This window comes from Biomphalaria glabrata, chromosome 7 (assembly GCF_947242115.1).
Source record: "Biomphalaria glabrata chromosome 7, xgBioGlab47.1, whole genome shotgun sequence".
NCBI lineage: Eukaryota > Metazoa > Mollusca > Gastropoda > Planorbidae > Biomphalaria > Biomphalaria glabrata.
The window spans coordinates 15,321,629-15,344,980 of NC_074717.1; the positions used below are offsets into that span (position 1 = coordinate 15,321,629).

A 23,352-nucleotide genomic window follows, 5' to 3' on the forward strand; every position below is an offset into this window, starting at 1 on the left:
CTTTTGTAATGGTGTTCAATTTATTGAAAGTAGATCAAAATTTGTCTAAAACAATTGGCATAAGAAGTTATCAGTCTTTATTGACGAGTTGAATTCAAGCGCTAATGTACGCAGAAAAATCGTTTAGGCTACACGCTTACCAATATGAAAATATTTTGCTGACCCATGTCTTCAAGTCTGAAGATTAGGTCTACAAATTTGACATGGAAACAAAGAACCCTCAAAATAACTCCTTCGGAGCCTAAACGTTTTTAAAACTGTGGTCTTTAAGTTAATCGTACAATGTAGGCCTAAATATAATTTTAATAAGTTAATATTATTTATACCAAGCGCATCTTTCGTGCTCTTATAGCGTAATGTTGCCCAATCTCATTAGTTGCTAAGTTGACTAAAGTCATCAAGACGATTTAAAATTAGATACATTATTTAAAGAAAACAAATATTTTTGATGTATGAAAACATTGTCCTATTTTACTATTCGTCCTATAAGCTTGGAAATCTTTATGGGTTCTGGGTGGGCACGAAGTGCAAAAACGGCTCAAACGATTTTCCTAGAAATTTGACATTTTATGTAGGCCTATATTTTTTTTGCTAACAGATGACCTTTACATCATCTGCCCTATAGACTACAAGGTTCTAAAAGTGGAACTTTACCACTTTACTTTTCTATTTCTTTTTTTTTAAATACTAGCCAATTGGCCACAAAGTGAAAACTTATAAATTTTCAAATTATAATCATCTTAAAATTACATTTGGCTTACGTGTTTTTATTTTCAGCGGGAATTATTGCCGTCGACTCAAATGTGTATGTGCGTATTAAAGAGATGAATAAATAAACAGAAGTTACATGAACGTTTTCAGCCCCGTCTTGTGTAGAGATGAGGAGCTGGAAGACTCCTTAATATAATGAAGTAATACAAAAAATGGAGAATTTATTGACTACACTGATTCAAAAAAAAAAAAACGACAAAAAAACTTTGCTATGCTACTTATTACAATTCCTCCTATAAGCTTGCCAACTCTTCATGTGTTCAAGAATCAGGCTAGACACTAAACGAGTATTTTGAAAACGGCTTTCAAAATTTCCTATAAAGTATGTATGTACTAAAAAAAACATATATTCAAAGACCTTTCACTTAGGCTATTAGTTAGGAAGATCACTAAGTTAACCTAAATATAAAGTAGTGAGAATGACCTCAGTTAGGTCTAATGAATTAGTTTATGCCTGAGACATTTTTAAGAGATTCTGTAAGTCATAAAAAAAAAGAAAATATGGTAAAATGTCATAGTATATGTTATAGTATATCAGTTAATATCAGATAAAGATATAGTCAAATGTGATTAAACTGATATACAAAGTATAAAGCCAGTGAAATAATATATCTTTAATTAAACTAAAATATGTCTTTCTTGCCCATGTCATTGCAAAATCACTGATGTCAATGACATCATCAACTGCGTAGTGTGTCATTTTCTCTGCGCATGCGACTGAGGGAACATAATTAACCTTAAGTCATTGGTCAATATTCATTTTGTATACTCCATTTGGTATAAAAATCTTCCTACAAAGCAACCATCATGCTAACCATCATACCTACCAAATAATACAAAAAAGTGTTTTTTGAAAGACAATTCCCCCTTTATGAAGCTGATAAATGTTTGAGAGAGCGATTAGGCCTACTTTGCTATTAATAAGTAATGAATAATAGATAAAACTTGACAAATATTTTTTTAAAGATAATACCTCCTTTATAGAAATTGAGGAGCGATTATTTTACTCTTAATAATTAATGAATGTAAGTTTTAAAGAAGGAACATTTTTTTTTACTCAGCCTCATTCACCCCCCAACCCCCCAAAAATATAAATAAATAAATCTGACACACTTTACAGTTTTGATAAAATCTGACACACTTAACAGTTTTTGATAAATCTGACCCACTTTACAGTTTTTGATAAATCTGACACACTTTACTGTTTTTGATAAATCTGACACACTTTACAGTTTTTGATAAATCTGACACACTTTGCAGTTTTTGATAAATCTGACACACTTTACAGTTTTTGATAAATCTGACACACTTTACAGTTTTTGATAAATCTGACACACTTTACAGTTTTTGATAAATCTGACACACTTTACAGTTTTTGATAAATCTGACACACTTTACAGTTTTTGATAAATCTGACACTTTACAGTTTTTGATAAATCTGACACTTTACAGTTTTTGATAAATCTGACACACTTTACAGTTTTTGATAAATCTGACACACTTTACAGTTTTTGATAAATCTGACACACTTTACAGTTTTTGATAAATCTGACACTTTACAGTTTTTGATAAATCTGACACACTTTACAGTTTTTGATAAATCTGACACACTTTACAGTTTTTGATAAATCTGACACACTTTACAGTTTTTGATAAATCTGACACACTTTACAGTTTTTGATAAATCTGACACACTTTACAGTTTTTGATAAATCTGACACTTTACAGTTTTTGATAAATCTGACACACTTTACAGTTTTTGATAAATCTGACACACTAAATCTGAATGTACTCAATTTCTTGCAAAAAAATTGTCAACAGTTTTCTGTATTAAGTAGTAAGTGCTGAAGTACTGTTGTAAGTGCTGAAGTACTGTTGTAAGTGCTGAAGTACTATAGTAAACAATACGAACGTTGCTCGAACTATTCATTGATGTTTGCAGCAAGAAACGAAAAAACAAACAGTTCATGTTCCTCACAGAGTGGGCTAGGTCACATCATACAAACAGTTCATGTTCCTCACACAGTGGGCTATGTCACATCGTACAAACAGTTCATGTTCCACACACAGCGGGCTAGGTCACATCGTACAAACAGTTCATGTTCCTCACACAGTGGGCTATGTCACATCGTACAAACAGTTCATGTTCCTCACACAGTGGGCTAGGTCACATCGTACAAACAGTTCATGTTCCTCACACAGTGGGCTAGGTCACATCGTACAAACAGTTCATGTTCCTCACACAGTGGGCTAGGTCACATCGTACAAACAGTTCATGTTCCTCACAGAGTGGGCTAGGTCACATCGTACAAACAGTTCATGTTCCTCACACAGTGGGCTATGTCACATGTACAAACAGTTCATGTTCCTCACACAGTGGGCTATGTCACATCGTACAAACAGTTCATGTTCCTCACACAGTGGACTAGGTCACATCGTACAAACAGTTCATGTTCCTCACACAGTGGGCTAGGTCACATCGTACAAACAGTTCATGTTCCTCACACAGTGGGCTAGGTCACATCGTACGAAGACGTTTTTTTTGTAAAGGTAGTCCCACGACTTAATCGAACCCAACAAAAATGAAGACAAACTAATCTAGTTTAATATGTCATGGGACAAACAAACACAACATCCTAAATCAATCACAAAGTGGGACGTTCTGCTGACAGAAAAGCTTCCTTTCACTGAGACGTGCTAAGTCTTTGTAGTCCTAATTGTAGCTATCCTAGTTCTATAGGGCTGTCAACTGAACTGACCACTTAAACATCTGATCACCGCGTCTGTTTCCGTTAGATGAAAGTAATTACAGCTGCTAATCCTTAGGACATAAAGTGTAATAGCTCGGGAAAATCAATTTCCATTTGTCCCAAAGGCTAATTTTAAATGATAAGGGAGGTCATTAATGAACGCCTATTTCACCCTAGAGCCATCTCAGCGAGATATATATGAGTGTAAGAAACAGACTTCAATCATTTTATCCATAAATAAATCGGTTATTAATAAGTAGTGAACCAATCAACAAGAAAGGTAACTAAAAGTAAAACATCTTTTCGTCTAATTATCTTTTTCTTTTAATTATGCACAACATCTAGCGTAGTTAATTTTTGGGGAACTATAATGCAAATAATTATGATGTAATAAAAGTATTCTAATATCCGAAATACATATCAAACTAAAATAATTATGTATACGTTTTTAAAACAAAACAAAACAAATTAGTATGTGGACCTATTCGAAGCAACCTGGCACTATATATTTGAATCTCCATATGTGGACCTATTCGAAGCAACCTGGCACTATATATTTGAATCTCCTTATGTGGACCTATTCGAAGCAACATGGCACTATATATTTGAATCTCCATATGTGGACCTATTCGAAGCAACCTGGCACTATATATTTGAATCTCCATATGTGGACCTATTCGAAGCAACCTGGCACTATATATTTGAATCTCCATATGTGGACCTATTCGAAGCAACCTGGCACTATATATTTGAATCTCCTTATGTGGACCTATTCGAAGCAACCTGGCACTATATATTTGAATCTCCATATGTGGACCTATTCGAAGCAACCTGGCACTATATATTTGAATCTCCATATGTGGACCTATTCGAAGCAACCTGGCACTATATATTTGAATCTCCTTATGTGGACCTATTCGAAGCAACATGGCACTATATATTTGAATCTCCATATGTGGACCTATTCGAAGCAACATGGCACTATATATTTGAATCTCCTTATGTGGACCTATTCGAAGCAACCTGGCTCTATATATTTGAATCTCCTTATGTGGACCTATTCGAAGCAACCTGGCTCTATATATTTGAATCTCCAAAAGAAGAAACTACATATTCAGACTTATACTTAATGTTCTAATAATATGATGAGCTCGAGTTTTACTTTTGCAGGGGTCTGCCATATGCATGAGTTCCATTAATTATATGATAGTAATAAGAAAAATATATTTTTTGTTGTTATTAACATAGAGTCTTATTATATTTAACCTGTTGATAATTTTTTAAATAATTAATGAAGAGTTTTTTTCCTCAAATTTCTATAAAATTTGCTGACACTCAGAACGGGTGCAAAATGTTAGTTTGATATGATAATAATCCGATAATGAAACGTGCTAGCGATGTCAGATTTAAACATTTTCATTTGTAACATTTTGACTTTTTTTTTTACTATGACGAAGGTGTGACTTTATAGTAGGAATAGAAAAAAAATTAGGCTATTGATGAAGAAAATAGTGTGTAGACTTAGTTAAAAGATGAAAAGTTTTTTATTTTCAGAAGATGAAGAAGGCCGTCTCAGTACTTTTAACTCTTGCCATGCTGGCAGTCAGTTCACAAGCCGGCTTCATGTATGGATACAGCAGCTACACACCTTTAAGTGGATATGGATTTAATTATGGAGGCTTTGGAAGCTTTGGGGGAGGGTTAGGGGGTTTTGGAGGCTTTGGAGGTCTTGGAGGCTTTGGCGGCCTAGGAGGATTTGGAGGTCTAGGATTATTTGGACCTCTAGGAGGCTTTGGCGGTCTGGGTGGCTTTGGAGGTCTAGGTGGCTTTGGCGGTCTAGGTGGATTTGGCGGTCTAGGTGGATTTGGAGGCCTTGGAAGTTTTGGAGGCTATGGTGAGTTAAACGCGAATTTTGAGCTACAACCCATCATTTTGTTCCCTCATTACTGAACTATTGCGTTTTAATGGTGTTCATTACAATAGTTGAATACAATCATTTTTACAAAGCTTACAAAACAAACTCACTCTGTCGGTCTGTCTAGTAAAAAGTTTGTACACATCATTTACCAACCTCGGATTAAACTGAAATGTTGCATAATTATTTTTTTTACTTGACAATACAAGAATCAATAAAAAAAAATATTATTAATTAATTTTTTGGTAATTAATTATTTTGTTTGGTATCTTGAACAAGGGAAAGAAATAGTACATGACAGAAGTGGTGGTATAAATTGAATTAATCCCCTTGAACACTCAAGCCCTAAAAGTGAAACATTTTTGTATGCATTTAAAAAAAAACAACGATCATATAAACTTTTACAAAGAAACCCCCTTTTTCCCTTCCCCTTTTCACAACTGGTCCAAACAAGCGAAAGGGTCATAGCGCATTGAGAAAGATAAAAGCTAAACAATAACAATTAGTAAAAATATTTCTAATCGCACAGATTTATTATGTCTAGGATGGTAATGTAAATGCATAAATTACATGTAATATTTCTAATCGCAGATTTATTGTTGTTGGTCTAGATATATTACAAAATTAATTACATGACAGATCAGAGGCGTAGTGAGTGGGGGTGCAAGGGAGCGCGATGCCCCGGGCTCCACCCTTAGAGTGCATGGTGCCACACGCAGAGGGGCACCAAAAATAAAAATAATCGCGTTAAATCTGATGTATTCACAGTGCTGGATACAATGCGCTATGTTCATGACAATTGATCAATAGGCAATAGTCAATGTTTTAATAATAACAAAACTGATTTTAGATTATAATTCGCTGAACAGTAGATGAGTTATAAAAGAGTTGGCTAAAATAATTAAACTACTCCTATGGAGTCTCTTCAGCACTACTTCTCTCATCTTCGACTGCTGTATCTTTGTAGGAATCATCTGAATAGTGAAACTTTTCTTCGACACGTTCATGGTCTCCTTATCAGGTTTCTACTTCAATAATAAGGATGATGAAATAAATTAACCTTTATACCAAGTTATTTCCTGAGAGTAACACGGCACTAGTCAGCGCTATGGAAGTTACTCCTTGAAATTAAGAGTAACCCCGCATGGAAGGTGTTAATACTCAACAGGGTCATTAGCTTGTAAAGCAACGTGAAAAACAAGATTACATGACAGTGTCGTAATATTTAATATATTTAAAAACAAAATTCGGACAGTCATTTGGGGCCCCCCTCAAGCGGGGGCCCGGGGATCTTTAAACTCTCCCCCCTCCTCCCCCACCCTAGCTACGCCACCTCGTTGCACCTAAACTTTTCAAGCCGCATTGCATGGTGAAATAATATTTTTTTTTATTTCTCTTCTAGTTTTCGAGATCTCAGTGTGACAGACGGACATTTTGCACAAACCTAATAGCGGCTTTTCCCCTTTATGGGGCCGCTAAAAAAAAAGGTTTAGATCTATAGTTTAATAGGCTCTCGTTTTTACATTGAGAATTTGTCGGATTTTTTCTATAGATCTATAATATAATACACGCCAATCTAGATATAATCTTATATTAAAGGTTACAGACGATACTTCCTTACAAAAGATTGTCATACTAAAATAGTTATTCATGACTTCATACAGAAATTACGAATAAAAAATATTTTTGGTAAATTTAACCTCTGAGCGGTTGATCGTGAGAATATATGTGTAGTTCTAAAACCAAGGTAAGTAATAACATGTTACATTTGTGTGTGTCAGAGCTTTTGAGCTAATAATATGGAAGATATAAAGAAGTGTCTTACAATTTTTTAAAGAAGACATTTGAAAACATTTCTGATAACGCATTTCTTCTCGACTTTCAGAGCGGTCGAATTTTGCCCGACTGTTGAAGACTTTGCGTGACACAAAAAAAAATGTCTAAGACAAGACGTAGATACTTTATACAATATTAACCAATGCTGGCTCCTTCATCGTTGGAATTTTATTTTAATCTTTAATAATCTTTATTGACATTCGCTCTTCTTACCATAAGAAAAAGTGTGTTGTAGACGCCAGGAGGATGAGAATGCATTTCTGAAGCACAGAACGAAGGAAAACACTTGGCAGCAGAGCTCCTCAATAATAAATAATAATAAATATTAATTCACACTAATTATTGATTAATAATTCTCACCGTGCGAGCTGACAATATTTGCGAAGAGAAAGCGGGAAGCGTGTTGATTATGAGATATAAAAAAGGCTTTGCAATGACATTGCCGAGCAATGGTGCTTTCGACAGAATATATGTCTATACGTCATTAAAATAGTGCATTTTTTAATGGTAAAAAAAATATTTCAATAAAAAATTGGTTCTTATCTCCAGCTCAGCTGTGTCAATGATGAACCGGCAGTCCCCGACACCTTCATCATTCGAGGCTGTTACACTAACACAATACTACGTGGAGTAATATCAAATTTCGGTTCCTGCAAGATAATGTTACACATTTTTTCTCAAAGATTTACGAAATTTTCGTTGTCTAAATCGGAGTCCTTTTAGTGCTTCAAAATTTAACGGTACATTTTTCACTGCACCACATGGCGTTCATTCTTTCATTAGTAGCGTAAGTTCAACAAACTTTTACGTTGTCAAATTGTCCGTTTCTTTTTTTGTTGACTCGATCATTTCTTCTAACCAACTCCTGGGGTCTTACAAAGTTGCGTGCGTATTTTAGTGGAAGGAGCGTGTTCCTGCTTCTTTCCGTGCACTTCTGGAGGAATTCGTCAATGACAGAAAATACTTCGAGTGCACTTGGGGCGCACTGGCATTCTTTCCATCAATGAGCAGTACTGCTGCACTAAATATAGATGTAATTTTGTGGATAAAATTTAGCCACAATTTAGCTTTATCGACAAATCTTCAAAGTCTACGTGAACTGTTTGAAAGCGGAATCAGTTAAAAAAAATGTTTACACAATATTAACACCGCTTGAATTTTACCATTTGTTTTAAACAAGAAAAACATTTTTAAAATGCTTTATTTAAAAAACAAAACTTATATAAAGTGTAATTGTATCAATTATTTTTTTAATTGAGTCTTGTGTTGTCAGGTAAAAGAAATAATTGTGCAAACTTTCAGCTTGATCCGAGATTGGGTTTCGGAGAAATAACGTGTACAAACGTTTTACCAGACAGACAGACAGACAAACAGAGTGACTTGATATAACCTTTGTAAACAAAACAAAAAAGCATGACAGACGACAACAGGTGGGGCTGCCCCGTCTAAATTATTATTAATGAGAGAGAGAGAGAGAGAGAGAGAGAGAGAGAGAGAATGTAACACGATAATTATTATTTACTTTCTGTTTCCTGTGTTGCAGGTAGCTATTAAAAGGAAATGACGCAATAAGATGTAGACCTATAATTTAAACGTGGTATGAAATACAGACAAAAAGACGGTATAAACCTGTACCTGGGCCTATTTTAAAGTACTAGTTTAGATGTGAAGGTCTTTCTCACAGTCCCAACAAAAAAGTGAAGCACAATCTGAGAGTGTCAATAAAGGATGAAATGAAATGTTTATCTTGTTTCTCTAATCCATTGCAATTATTGTTTTGTTATTAATATTTCACACTTTTTAATATCTCACTTTTTAATAAACAAATAGATCATCTTATTCGTTTGTTGCGTTTTATTAGGCCTATATTTTATAGACATAAAATCTCTGTATATATATATAGACTATATACAGAGCCGCCGCTTCCTACTGTGGACAATATTTGGGAACGTTTAGATACGGTTATTTTCGAAAACTAAATGAAGTGGCGAATGGTCTCGGAAGTAAACCAAGGAAATTTATTTTGTCGAACAAACAACATCAGTAAATTGTTACAGCTATCAGCTATGAAAAAAAATTTAAATTATTTTGTAGACCTAATAATAATTTCGGTAATATTATCCTTGGAGTTTAGATCAAGAGAAATGACTCGTGTTATAAACGCTGATACAGAATTTGAACGATCAGAAATAAGGCCCATCAGCGAAATGGCATATAAATCGAACACCTCCCCTTAATTTTTTAGCCATTCTTATTTATTTCAAAAGTAACTGCAGAACTAATAAAATGGTATTACAAAGACTCCATTTTTCTACATTTCCCACATATTCACTTTCGTTTTCCCTCATACAATAAAGCATAGCTGAAGGTCAAAGTTGACATGTATGGAAATTTCATTCTCAAAACGTTTCCGGATAAACGAGAATAGGTCCGAACTTAAGGCGATTTTAAAGCACCAATGGACATCGGCCGAAAAAAAAAATGCCTATTATGCTTCTAAATTGATGAGGAAATAGTTAGCTAGAATAGCTAAGGCTATTCATTCCGTTGAAAAAAAATATTATGGGGTGTTCGCTCAAAATGACCTTTTTAACTGAAAACCTATTCAGCGAAACCCCTATTATAAGCTTAAAAAGCCATTTATAATAATTTAGTTACTGATTTAATCTGTTTTTCTTTTTGTCTTAACTATTGTTATTGTTTGTAAACTGAAATATTAAAATAATAGGCCTATTTTTAACCTTAACCCAATGTCTTCGATTTCGAAGATTAAGGATGAGTGCATCACTACGTGTTTCACATGACTACGACCAGTTGCGACCAGCATATTTTCCCGCATTTTCTTTCCGTCTAAAATGTTTGACTCGCAGCGCTCCAACACTCTCTCATAGGTCATATGCTGGCAGTTACTTTCCTCTATGCCAGTGAGGGTGAAATGACGCTTCAGTTGATCTTAACAGCGCTTATACGGGGGGGGGGGAACCTCTGTTTTGCCGTCCTCCTTTTTTTAAACTGGCTGGTTAACCTCTTGTTACTAATTAATGATATTAATATGTGTATAAATGTTTAAAAGAAGTGCATTTTCAGAGGGTTCCCCCACCATTCTGAGATTAGGATTTCAGGAGATTTCCAAGATTTTTCCATGAGAAAACATTCGATTTCAGGATCGGAAAAAACGCGAATTATATATTTAGTAATAAATATAAGAGTTACCATATAATATACATGTATAAAATTACAAGATCTCTCCTGAGCCTTTCGTCTCCATGCCCGAAACCCAAGCTGTCAAGGGGCGGACTGGGTATCAAAATCGGCCCGGGCATTACCATATAAACCGGCCCACAAATGGCATGTCATATATTTTCGGTGGGGGGGGGGAGGGTTAAACCACCTCCGCAATATATATATATATATATATATATATATATATATATATATATATATATATATATATATTAGTGTGTGTATATGTAATTAATCTTCATTACATTCTTATCTTTCTTTCTTTTAAACGTTTTTTCTACTCTAGAATACTCTATTCCTATAATTAGTGAAAGGTAGTACACACCGCCAAGGGACAGCTACAGCCAGAAAGTCTGGGGGAGCGACGTAAGCTCCCTTAGTGGGGTCCGGGACGAAGCCCCGGATCCGAGCATTATTTCCGTTATTTTAAGCTTTAAAAAATGCATATTCTGAGGTATCTACAGTGCAATTAGCCTGCTACTCTTCCGCTAAAAAAATCAAAAACTAAATTTTCTATTCACTGGAGTCCAGCGACTGGTAGAAAATGGTAAAATGCTTAGGTTTTATATTGGAAAAGGGGGAGAGGGGGAAACCACAAAACCACTTTTGGCTACGCTCATGAAATTTGGTGACTCTTGTTTGCTTAAGTTGGCTGCACTGGGGCAGTAAGTAAAGTTTCCCTTTCAGACAATGAGATCTGAGGCCAGTGATGGTTTGGATTCCACCCCTCTCGGCTACGCCCATGTGTTTTATCATAGGTGTAAGCCTAATTCTATTCAAAATATATAAAGTTTGATAACGCATCAAAAACTGGATGTATGCTTTCGTAGGCTTACATAATGTATTCTATTTATAAATCTACATGTATGTAGTCTGAAAACTATAAACACTACTATAGCAGCCTTAATGAGTTTCAAACTTTTTGGTATTACTTATAGATTACAGACGTTTCTTCAAAAAAAAAAATAATAATTAGGTCCTACGCATTTCACGTGTCAATCTAGTCATGCATGTTGATCTGTGACTTAAAATATGCTAAATCATTGGTTTTCCTGCCTGACAACCCATTCCTTTAAAGTGGTATCACCACAAATACAACGCTAGGGGTCTATCGAGCCGTCATCCTACTCTACATTGCTCTATGCCTCAGAAACATGGATAGTGTACAGTTAACATGCAAAGAAACTGAATCACTTCCACGTGACATGTGTGTGAAAAATACTGAATGTCAAATGGCAAGACAAAATGCCAGATACTGAAGTCCTTCAAAGAGCGGGTCTGCAAAGCATCCATACACCCTGATGCAGTCCCAGCTGCGATCGGCAGGACACGTATGCAGAATGGAAGACCACCGCATCCCTAAACGACTTGTATGGCTAACTAAGCGAAGGAAAGCGCTATTAAGGTGGTCAAAGAAAACGCTTCAGGGACATCCTCAAAGCTTCTCTGAAGGCGTTCAGCATAGACCCATCCACCTGGGAGACAGAGGCACATGACAGAGCATCATGACGTCGCGCTGTGAAAACCGGCGCACAGGTTGCTGAGGAAAAGAGAACAAAGCTGGCAGAAGAAAAAACGCCAGAGAAGAAAAGCAAGGCCAATGAAACTAGCTCCAGCTGGAATAACCAGCCCAATGTGCAGCCGAACATTCCGGGCTTACATAGGTCTCACCAGCCACAAGAGGAGACATAAAACCCCAGTGCAAGGCCCTCGGCCCCCTGGATGACAAAGTGGTCATAATCGAACTACGATGGACGAACTATATATATTCCTTTAAAAGATAAGAGAAAGCAGAACGGTTAGAGAGGTACTTCTAAATGTGAAAAGCTCTTGCTTCGTCCTAGTACATTCTCAAAAACGCGATTTGTATATGAATATATTATTTAAAATATAAATGATTCTAAATCTCCTTTCATTAAATATCGGATGTGACAGCGCTATATAATAGTGTTATAAATCTGGTGGTGGCACAGATGGGGGTAGTGGTGTGTGTGTAGTCAGCCGACGCAAATCGCCCCAGGCCAGCGCTAGACTAGCGGTCAACCGTGACGAGTTACGACTGTCAGCCGAGTCGAGTGTCAACAGGACAGTTCGGGAAGGATCGCCGACGTGAACAGAGCTCAGGAGCGTCACGAGAGTTGTAGTCATCTGACCACCTAGAAACGTCGAGCGGCGTTCTGTCCGGTTCGAGAAGGCCAGCAGGGACCCTATATAAAGAGCGAAGGTATCAGAGACCAGTCAGTCACAACTTCCCGATCTACAGTTCGTTACAACGGCTCAGTACAAGTCCGAGACGAGACAGAGAGACCAGTGCAAGAGTTGATACGGCGGAGAGATATTTGTACAGTCTTGTGTTACTTGCTGCCAATTGTACAGTATTGGCTGTTATTTACTGACATTAAACTATTACGTTATTTTCAAGCCCAGAGTTGTCAAGTTCTTTAAGTTGGTGGTGTCGTTTGGTGCAATTTGCAGCGAGCCGGATAGGGAGATTCGTAACAATAGTATATAAATTATTGTAATTATTGTAATAATTTTCAAGCATAAGTTTGCCGTTAATCACAACGGTATAAAATTGATTGAGATCTAGATTTATGTTTTAATTAAATAATATATTTTTTTGTAAGCCTTAAGTGTATTATTTTTAGATCTATGTTATTACAAATTAACAACAAGAATCTTAGTTTCGGTAATAGTTTAGATGCCCAGAGACATTTACTGACCACCATGTTGTTTTTAAGCATATTTATATCCCTTATCTATATTAAACTTTTTTAAAGAGATTTTTGTTCTTATGCTGTCAACTTATGCATTTTTAAGTGTATTTACTGAAATGAAGATCTAAAAAAATGTTAATAATAAATTGATGAAGTTGTTTCTTCTTTTTTTTTTTTCAATACCTTTTTTCTAAAAGAGTTTTTTGTTCTTATGCTATCATTTTAAATGAATTTTAATATTAGATCTAATAGCTGCTAAAAAGAAAGACAAAACAGCAACAGAAAAATTTTGGCAAGTAATTCAAGGGAGATAGTCTAGTATTAAGCCTTAAAACCAAAATGGCGTATTTCCAATGATAATATATTGTTATGACTTTGCCATGCGCACCGCCATTCAGGATAGTGCAGAAAGAGGGTGCGCACTGTCTGTGACTAGACAAGTCGGATGTTGACATAAGAGACTAACGATTTCCGCCCAAGTAGAGAGCCAATATGGAGATGCTGTACTCAAGGCAGATGCCCTTTGTGTTTGTCATGTCTCTATGTAAATAAACGTCTATGTCCTCGTTGAGTTGCCTCACTTATATTATTACAATATGGTAATAGGAAATGAAACTTACAAACGTATATTTTAAAAACTATTTATCTCCGAGGAAATCAAATTACATATTTGTAATCTGCATTTTTTTCTGCATATTCTTAAAATATAAGTGAAACCTGATTTAGGGTCTCTAGTCTCGTAAACTAATACCTCTTTTTCTTTTCAAATCGCATATAGTAGAACTTAATACCCATATTGAGCTATGAATAAGTTGGGTGGTTTGCAATTTCGCGGCTGTGTGTATGTGTTTTGTTAAAGAGCTAATTGTCTCCCCTTTTGCCGCGTTATATCAATGTTTTCTAGCTTAACCTCTCCCATTCCTTTTTTTTCGTTAACTTTCATGGAACCATCAAAAAACGGGTGAGGGAAGGAGCAAAACAAAAATAGGAGTGCCATTAAAGGCCCATGCCGACCAGCAAAAGGATCAGGCCAAACACGGTCTCGAAGACATCAAAGTAGTGTTGAAGGCCATGCCGCTCGTGCATAGCAGAAAGTACGGTCTAACGTTTTACAAATGATAATACGTACAGTGTATAGTGTAATTCTTAAAATTATATTCTTGTTGAATTTCAAACAAAATTAATCGTAATAAAAATTAAAAAAAAACAACAAGAAAACATGTCTTGTTGCTGTCACTTTTTTTTAAAGTTGTCTGCATTGATTTTTTTTTCTATGATCGCTACCAGACCGACCCATTTGGTACCGGCCCACCGGGCATTTGCCCATATAGCCAGTCCGCCCCTGCAAGCTGTTGTAGATCTGTCTCCATACATCATCAATCCATCGCATTTGGGATATGCCTTTGGGTCAATCAGCGTGTGTGTGGGGGGGGGGGAGATCGAGTTGATGGTGATTAAGTGCACTGAACATAAGTTCTTTAAAAACAAGATTACAAAAGACAGTTTGTGTGGAAACACAAACTCAAAATCGGCTCCCGAAGAAAGAAAGAACATCCGAATGAAATTATATCAAAGACAAATAAGAGATAAGAATGGAGAAAGAAGGTTAACAGATCTTGTGTAGTGCCCCAACGGTCCCGCAGATCAAAGGAAAGGTGAAAGTGAATGTAAAATTAGATGTGAACCTGGCCTAACTAGTTCCCCTTTCAGACCTTGTGGTCTATAGGGCAGATGATGTCAAGTTCATCTGTTTTTGTGGCCTACGGTTAACGAGGGTGTCATGTAGCCAGCACAACGACCAACCGCCGTTACTTTTCCCCAACTAATGTCAGGTACCCATTGGACTCAGAGGCGTCCAAAGATTCCAAAGTTGAAAATCCCAGTCTTCACTGGGGTTCGAACCCGGGTTCCCCGGTTCGGAAGCCAAGCGCTTTACCGCTCAGCCACCGCGCCTCCCCTGGCCTAACTGATGTTAGATAATTGATATAATTGTTTTGAAAAGGCTCAATCTCTAATTCGAATCCTCAAAAAAAATGTTTTAAATTAGGTCTAAATTATAAGCATACTAATTAGCTTTTTCTCTTAAAAAACTGCTTGCATAACTGATTTTAAAAATTAGATTTTTCGCTTTCAGAAAAAGAAAAGTAGCCGTTGCATCAGAACTTTGAATGGTCTAAAATATTGTGATGTCGGATTTTCAATATCTTTTCAGGTTTACGAAATCTAAACTAGACGGGCGGACAGACGCACAAAACTAATAGCGTCTTTTCCCCTTTCGGGCGCCGCTAAAAAAATAGTTGCAGTAACGAGAGTTTATGAAATGGAGAGTAGTACGACGTGGACTAGCCTATAGGAAGGTGGCGAGATAGAATTTTGTAGTTTCTTTCTTTCTTTTAAGAAAAAAAAAATGATCGCAAGTTTCGTAGGCTATATATAGACATCAGTTCCAAGCAGAGAAAGGAGATGTGGAGAACGAGAAAAGTGAAAACAAATTTAGGCCTAATGCCACAAGGAGGACAATAGTTATAATGCTTCATGGAAGAAGTTAGATGATAGAACTAATTGAAGCATAATTTCCTATATTTTAACATGCTATTTCGCTATTTTTTACGGCCTTTCGCTCATTATGACTCCCGCGAAAATTGCGTTCGCTGATTAGGTCCGACCCCTACCGCAAGTTGACTTGAATTATAAATTTAATAGCTGATATGGAAAAAAGAGTCAAATTTTGTTTTATAGCCCAATAGCTGAGGAGTCTGCAGATGTTATTATTTTTTAATAAGTTAAACTATTGCGGAGTTATAAATTCTAAACTAAAAACTGGCACAAAAGCGTTCGCTATTGGTCCTTTCCCATATATAGAGATAATTTTAAGAAGGAAATATGTTTTATCTCGAACATTATAGATCTAAATGAGAGAAAATCATGTCCGATATAAACCTACCTCCATAACATTGGCTTTCAGAGAGCATATCGCTTTCTTAGAAATTTGGAAAGTCGGTCAAGGAGTATTCTGGCTAGGAGTTTTCTTACTAATGACTGTCAAATAAATCCCTAGTAATTAGAGCACTGGGATCTTTCGACTTGTTTGTACAGGGATGTGATAGAAATATGATAAAATAAAGAGGACAGTTAAAATCGGAATTTAGTGACTGATTTTTTGCTTTGATTTTCTTTATTTTAGGTGAGATTTTAATACTAAACCATCACTTGCCCCAGCACACCCAAGGGGGTTTTGAGTTTAAAACCCCCTACCAGGGGCGTTCGAGTTTAAAAACCCCTACCAGGGGGGTTCGAGTTTAAAAACCCCTACCAGGGGGGTTCGAGTTTAAAAACCCCTACCAGGGGGGGGGGATTTCGAGTTTAAAACCCCTACCAGAGGGGTTCGAGTTTAAAAAGCCCCTAACAGGGGGGTTTGAGTTTAAAACCCCCTACCTGGGGTTTTTGCAGTGAAATTCCCCTCTTCTATAAAACAAAACAAAAAAAAAATGCAAACGAAAATCCCCAAATGCACAGTTAAGGAAGATTTTGATTCTAAACCCCCTCTAAAATTTACGATAAACCCCCTCTTCAATATAAAAATAGCTAATTACACACTCAAAATGTTATGAGCGTAGCTAAATGGGTTCTGACTCAGATTTGAGTTTAAACCCCACTTCAGCAGGTTTTGAAGGTAAAAAAATACCTCTTTAATAATAAAAATAAAGCAAATTATACGCTCAAAATGTTATGAGTGTTGTCAAAGGAGTTTAGAATTTAAACTCCTCTCCAGTGGAGTTTGAAGCTAAAAAGTACCTCTTCAATATAAATAAAAGCAAATTACTCACTCTAATATCTATGAGCGTAGCCAAAGGGGGTTTGAGTTTAACCCCCCCCCACCAGGGGGGTTTGAAGCTAAAAAATACATCTTCAGTGTAAGAAAAAAAGCAAATTACGCACTCAAAATGCTATGAGCGTTGCCAAAAGGGGTTTTGAGTTTAAACACCCCACTCAGGGGGGTTTGAGGCTAAAAATACCTCTTCAATATAAACAAGATTACAAGATTACTCAGAGGCGGCCCCCGTCGAAGTCGGATCCCTGTCGGATCTGCATATTCGCAAATAATATTCAAGAGGTGATTTAATTTTGATGTAAAATGTTTTACACGTTTCGGATGTTCCTTCAGAGTTGAAGATAATTACTTCCTAGTCCAAACCTCCCGCAGGACGACGGGGGATGGGAGCGGGCAGGGTTTGAACCCTGGGCCATCCATAAATCTGAACGACAGTCCAGCGCGCAAACCGCACGACCAGGCAGCCATCCGATGGTCAAAAGTAATAATGTTTCAAAGATTCATTTGCCGTAAATTTAAATTTAAATTTAATAAAAAAATAGTAGATTAGTTTTAGTATATTAAAACATTACAATATTGATCAAAACGTTTGGAAATGAAAATCTACACTTTTTTTTTACACTTTAAGTTTAGAAATTGAAATTCCACATCTTAATCTAGTCTATTTTAGTCTAAACTAGATCTAGAAACTCTAGATCTAGACTCTAAAATAATTTTAATTAGAATATAAATCCAGATCTAGATATACTGTAATAAAAATCTAGATCTAGTTTAAAAAATCTAGATTAGATCTAAATCAAAGAAATCATTCCTTTTTTAAACGCGAGTCACATAACGAGGCTTAATAAACATTACTATACCGAGTTCTTTTTTCATTTCATTTGAAGAATTAATTCCATATAACGTCAGAGGGAAAAAAAAACACTACGTCACACGGCCTAGCTAGACTAAAAATCGCCTTCATCTATAAGAGCCATTTATCGAGTGTTTATAGACTTTGGTGCACCGAGTGCGTTCTTTAAGCATTTCATTTAAAGAATTCATTCCATATGACGTCAAAGGAAAAAAACACTACGTCACACGGCCTAGCTAGAATAAAAATCGCCTTCATCATTACGAGCCTTTTATCGAATGTTCATAGACATTGGTGCACCGAGTGCGTTCTTTTAGCATTTCATTTAAAGAATTCATTCCATATGACGTCAAAGGAAAAAAAAACACTACGTCACAAGGCCTAGCTAGACTAAAAATCACCTTTATCAACACGAGCCATTTCTCGAGTGTTCATAGACATTGGTGCACCGAGTGCGTTCTTTTAGCATTTCATTTAAAGAATTCATTCCATGTGACGTCAAAGGAAAAAAAAAACACTACGTCACACGGCTTAGTTAGACTAAAATATGTTTTCATTAATACAAGCAATTTTTTCGAGGGTTAATAGACATTGGTGCACCGAGTGCGTTCTTTTAACATTACATTTAAAGAGTCCATTTATATGACGTCAAAGAAAAAAAAACACTACGTCACAAGGCCTAGCTAGACTAAAAATCACCTTTATCAACACGAGCCATTTCTCGAGTGTTCATAGACATTGGTGCACCGAGTGCGTTCTTTTAGCATTTCATTTAAAGAATTCATTCCATGTGACGTCAAAGGAAAAAAAAAAACACTACGTCACACGGCTTAGTTAGACTAAAATATGTTTTCATTAATACAAGCAATTTTTTCGAGGGTTAATAGACATTGGTGCACCGAGTGCGTTCTTTTAACATTACATTTAAAGAGTCCATTCATATGACGTCAAAGAAAAAAAATTCCATTACCTCACAATAGGCTAGTACCGGTACCATAAAAAAAATGTCTTTATTTACACGAGATATTTAACGAGGGTTCATAGACATTGGTGCACTGAGTTCTAATAGATATTATTTAAAAAGGATCAAAGCCACATTGTTTTTGCGTTTTGTCTGTCAGTCGGTCTGTCCGTTATCTTGATATAAAAAAAACAACTAAAAGTTATTAAAAATTGATTAACCTTTATTTTACGTTTCAAAACATCGCAATAATTTTTAGGTATGAACACAATTGAAAAATTTATATAATAGATTGTTCCGGATGTTTGTATAAATAGTAAAAGAAAAAGAGAATTTCAGATAAATGTAATACCGTTAATTAAATTTTTTGGATGGTCTCGTATAAAAATTAGATGTACTACAGCCACGTGGAGAGATTTTCATACCTTACTTTGGTGTTTGGATTCTGTTTTCCTTAAAAATCGGAACATAATATTAACGATAATTAGATTTTTTAATGTTTTAGGTAGAAAGTTAAATGTACTGTAAGAGAGTAGTGAGTTAAAATATTTTTCATAAAAATCCGTAAAAACATTATTTCGTAAATGAGAAGATTATTTGTTTATTAATTAGAAGAGGGAGTTCAAAAAATTATTTGGCGTTAGTAGATTTTTAAATAAATTCGGAAATTTCTGGCGACGATTTGTAAGAAACAAAATCCGGAACTTTCTTTATCGATTACAAAACTTATATGTTATGTTTTACAAGAAAATTAAATGTCTAAAAAGTAATTTTCAGTAATCAATTCTAGTAAATTACTTTTTTTAAAAGCCTTATGCGATTTCAAACAATCATTAGGCATAATTCATGTTTTATAAAACAATATCCGGAACATTTTTGAACTTAATGAAATATAAGTCAGTATAGAGATTATGATTTAGCATTAATATGCTATTTACATAAAAAACGGAACAACATATTATTGATAATGTGTTTTTGCAACGTTTAAGCATGGAAATTGAATGTAATATAAGTTAGAAGAGCAAACAAACATTTGTTGGCGTTGATTAGTTTTGCACAAAAAAATCCGGAACAATCAATTTTAGATACTTAAAACTATTGAGATGTTATGGGAGGAACATTAAAGGGTAAATCAGATTTTCAATAGCTTTTAGAGTTCTAGTTTTTTAAATCTAATCGTGACGGACAGACCGACCAACAGACAAAACGCACAAAAATAAGCTTCTTTTATTCGGATGGGGGCACTAAACAAAAAATAAATAAAATCTGATTTTTAAAAAAAGTTTAAGGAATTGGTTTAGCACCTGATCATGTTGCGACGTTACGCTACTGCACGAAAATCGCTGCATAAAAAGTCCATTTAAAAAAATGTGCGTGATATTTACATACAAAGTGCATTATTAGCCTTTATAAACAAACAGAAATGTTTTCTTTTAATTTTAGCAGCTAGTTGACCAGAAAAAACGTCTTTAGCTATTATTTGTATTTGTTGTAAACATTTCCTGTACATTTTAAAAATATATTTGACTTAGTGATACTGAAAATACACAAAAATTGTCAATCTTTGTTAGCATATTGTAACATTGCCTCCCTTACATTTACGTAATTGTTTTAGAATTGGTGTATTTTTATGAAAAAATCGCTTGCATAATTAATTTTATAAATTAAACGGTTTGCTTTTAGAAAACCAAAAGTAGCCGTTGCACCTAAACTTTTCAAGCCGGATTTAATGATGAAATAATATTTTTCATATCTCTTCTAGTTTTCGAGATCTGAGTGTGACAGACGGACAGACGGACATTTTGCACAAACCTAATAGCGGCTTTTTCCCCTTACGGGGGCCGCTAAAAAAAGCAAATTACTCACTAAAATTGAGCGTAGCCAATCCAATCGGGGGTTTTGAGTTTAAAGCCCTCTCCTACAGATGGCTTTTTTTTAAAGTTTAAAACCCCTCCAGACGGTTTTGAGTTTAAGATCCCCCTACAGAGCATTTTGAGGTGGAAAACCCCCAAAAGATGATTTTGACGATGAAACTTCACTTTTCGATATAAAATCTAAAACAAATTACAGTGACTTCATTCCAAGAGCGTATTCAATAGAGGTTACACATTTTTACCAGTGGCCGGGCTCCATTAATAAAGTGCAGTAAATAGTCATCTGCCGAAATTGAAAAACACTAAATGTTGCTCAACAAAGATGGCTAAGACAGATTTTAGGAGTCAGTTATAGAGATTGGGTCTAAATAAAGGAAATCCTATGCCGAACTGGGAGTCGACCACTTAGTAAGATTGTGAGAGAGCATCGCATGAGGTTTGCGGGACATGTTCTCCGACAAAATGAATTACGCATAAGTTGCGATGATATCCTAGTACAACTTGACGCCACACATTCATGGAGGTCTCATGGCAGGTGGGAAGAGGCTTCACACATTACCAGGGACAGATGTTTACGGAAACAACTTGACGGCAAATGCTCCGAACGGCGCGGGAGGGTCTAAGTCAGTAATAATAGCACATTAGGTTTTTGAAATAGAACTTTTTACTAGCAAGAAAATGCAGTGTAGATACCTCAGAATATGCATTTTGTTGGCTTTCAGCCCCCCTTGCTAGTAATGGCGGGGAATCTACAATTTTTCCACTAACTCCAGCAAGAACCTATTCTAGGGCACAATAAGCGTCTTCCGAAAGAATGAAGAGTCAGAATATAATAAAGATTATGTACACACACACATAAATACATATAAATTTTTTTTTCGCAAGGGGGGGGGGAGAAAAAAAATCCCCCCACAACCCCCCTCCAGCCGAAAAAAAATCCTGGCTACGCCCTTGAAGATTACGTACTTAAAGGAAAAAAAAAAGGGGGGGGGCTAACTTGTAGAGAGCAAAGCTAAAGCATTTGCTCGTTAATGACAACTAAAGGGGTAGGGGCGTTATAATGGGGATCGTTCCAGTATATCAGTGACGGCAGGCCATTTTAATATCCAACACTCGAGTCGCGGGCCACATGAAGAAAAAGAGAAAAAAAAAGGGAATCATACAATAAACCAATTTTTATGAGAAACCCGTGAATCTAGAATTTACATTAATTCATGAGAAGTTTATCCTAAACTACTTTTAAATATCCGGCTGTATAGTTGAGACGCCAAGTCGAAGAACTGAATCTAGAATTCTAGATGTTCGTCTAAGAGACAATACGATTGCGTAGTATCGGTTTCGCACGATTCATCACTGAAAAAGTTTGTCCCACTAATAACTACTTGTAATTATTGGGAGCAGATGAAGAAAACTGTTCAGGACCGAGTTCGGTGGAGAGTTTTTGGCCCTATGCTCCCATGAGAGTGCACAGGATGAAGTCAGTAAGTCAATTATTGTGATCATCCATAACACTTGTTTTCGGAGATTTCGAAAAGGTTATGCAAGAAAGACGGAGTAGAAATCAATAGTCTGCATCACTTGAACTGTATCCAGCAAGGATGTCTAGTTTGTAAGTCTATCCGTTTCAGTTGTAGCTCTGCCTGGGCATTCGGCACATTGGCCGCAGAACGATTTTAGAAACGACGAATATTGTTCAATCTGAACACGATCATCATCACATGGTCCATAGATTTTGTTGGTGAATAATTCAACGAGACCACAGAGGCTCGGTTCCATTTGACTTCTAAAAGCTATTGCTGTCAACCATAGTTGTGGCACTATCAGTAGTCACTACCATTAATTTCTCCCAGGGAAAAAGATTCTCTGTGATGGTTGAAACTTTTTTGTCAGTGTTTCGCCACTGGCGATCCCATGCATGCTCGAAATATCTACTACTTTTCTTATTTTAAACTGTATCAGATATGTCGGTAGACTCGTCAGCGGCAACAAAAAATAGACATGCAACCGACTCTTTTCTTCTCATTTTAGGTAACTATTCTCATCCATCCTCCACTCTAGGTGTAATCTATCAATCTAACTATCGCGTCTCAAACCAAGAATCCCGCCTTATTTATTTATTTGATTTCCTAAAGCTGTTTAATGTTATGTTTTTTTAACGGGAGCCACACTTTCTTTATAAAACAAATATATTGGCTTACCATCGGTACCAATCCATTTACTCTAACGTAGGGAAAGATATTTTTTTAACTTTATTTTTTTAGACAATGGGTTTTTTACACTTTGAGCCGACGTTTCGGCGGGCCGGATAGAATCACGTCGCGGGCCGTATTTTGGGCATCACTGCAGTATACAGTAGGTACACATACACTTTAATAATAAAAAATAAAGAGAACATAACTCTCCCAAAGCGATTTAATTTTGGATTTAATTAATCATAGTTATTTTAACGGTGGTTGAGCGATAAAGCGATTGACTTCCAAACCGGGGTCCAGATCCTGGGATTTTTAATTTCGGGATCTTCGGGCGCCTCTGAGTCCACCTAGCTCTAATGGGTACCTAACATTAGTTGGAGAAATGTAAAGGCGGCTGGTCGTTGTGCT

At 36.0% G+C, this 23,352-nt stretch overlaps 1 protein-coding gene across 2 annotated transcripts; it reads left to right on the plus strand.

The window, feature by feature from the left end:
- The first annotated feature begins 3,664 nt into the window (after window positions 1-3,664).
- LOC106061830 (uncharacterized) lies at window positions 3,665-9,111 on the plus strand. Of its 2 annotated transcripts, none has more exons than XM_056036630.1 (3): window positions 3,665-3,801; window positions 5,076-5,415; window positions 8,816-9,111. In XM_056036630.1, the coding sequence occupies exons 2-3, from the start codon at window positions 5,079-5,081 to the stop codon at window positions 8,824-8,826; spliced, it is 348 nt and encodes a 115-aa protein (XP_055892605.1). In that variant the 5' UTR covers window positions 3,665-3,801; window positions 5,076-5,078; the 3' UTR covers window positions 8,827-9,111. The 2 variants fall into 2 exon arrangements, with proteins under 2 accessions (XP_055892605.1, XP_055892606.1); XM_056036631.1 differs by having other exon boundaries at window positions 3,681-3,811.
- The last annotated feature ends 14,241 nt before the right edge of the window (window positions 9,112-23,352 follow it).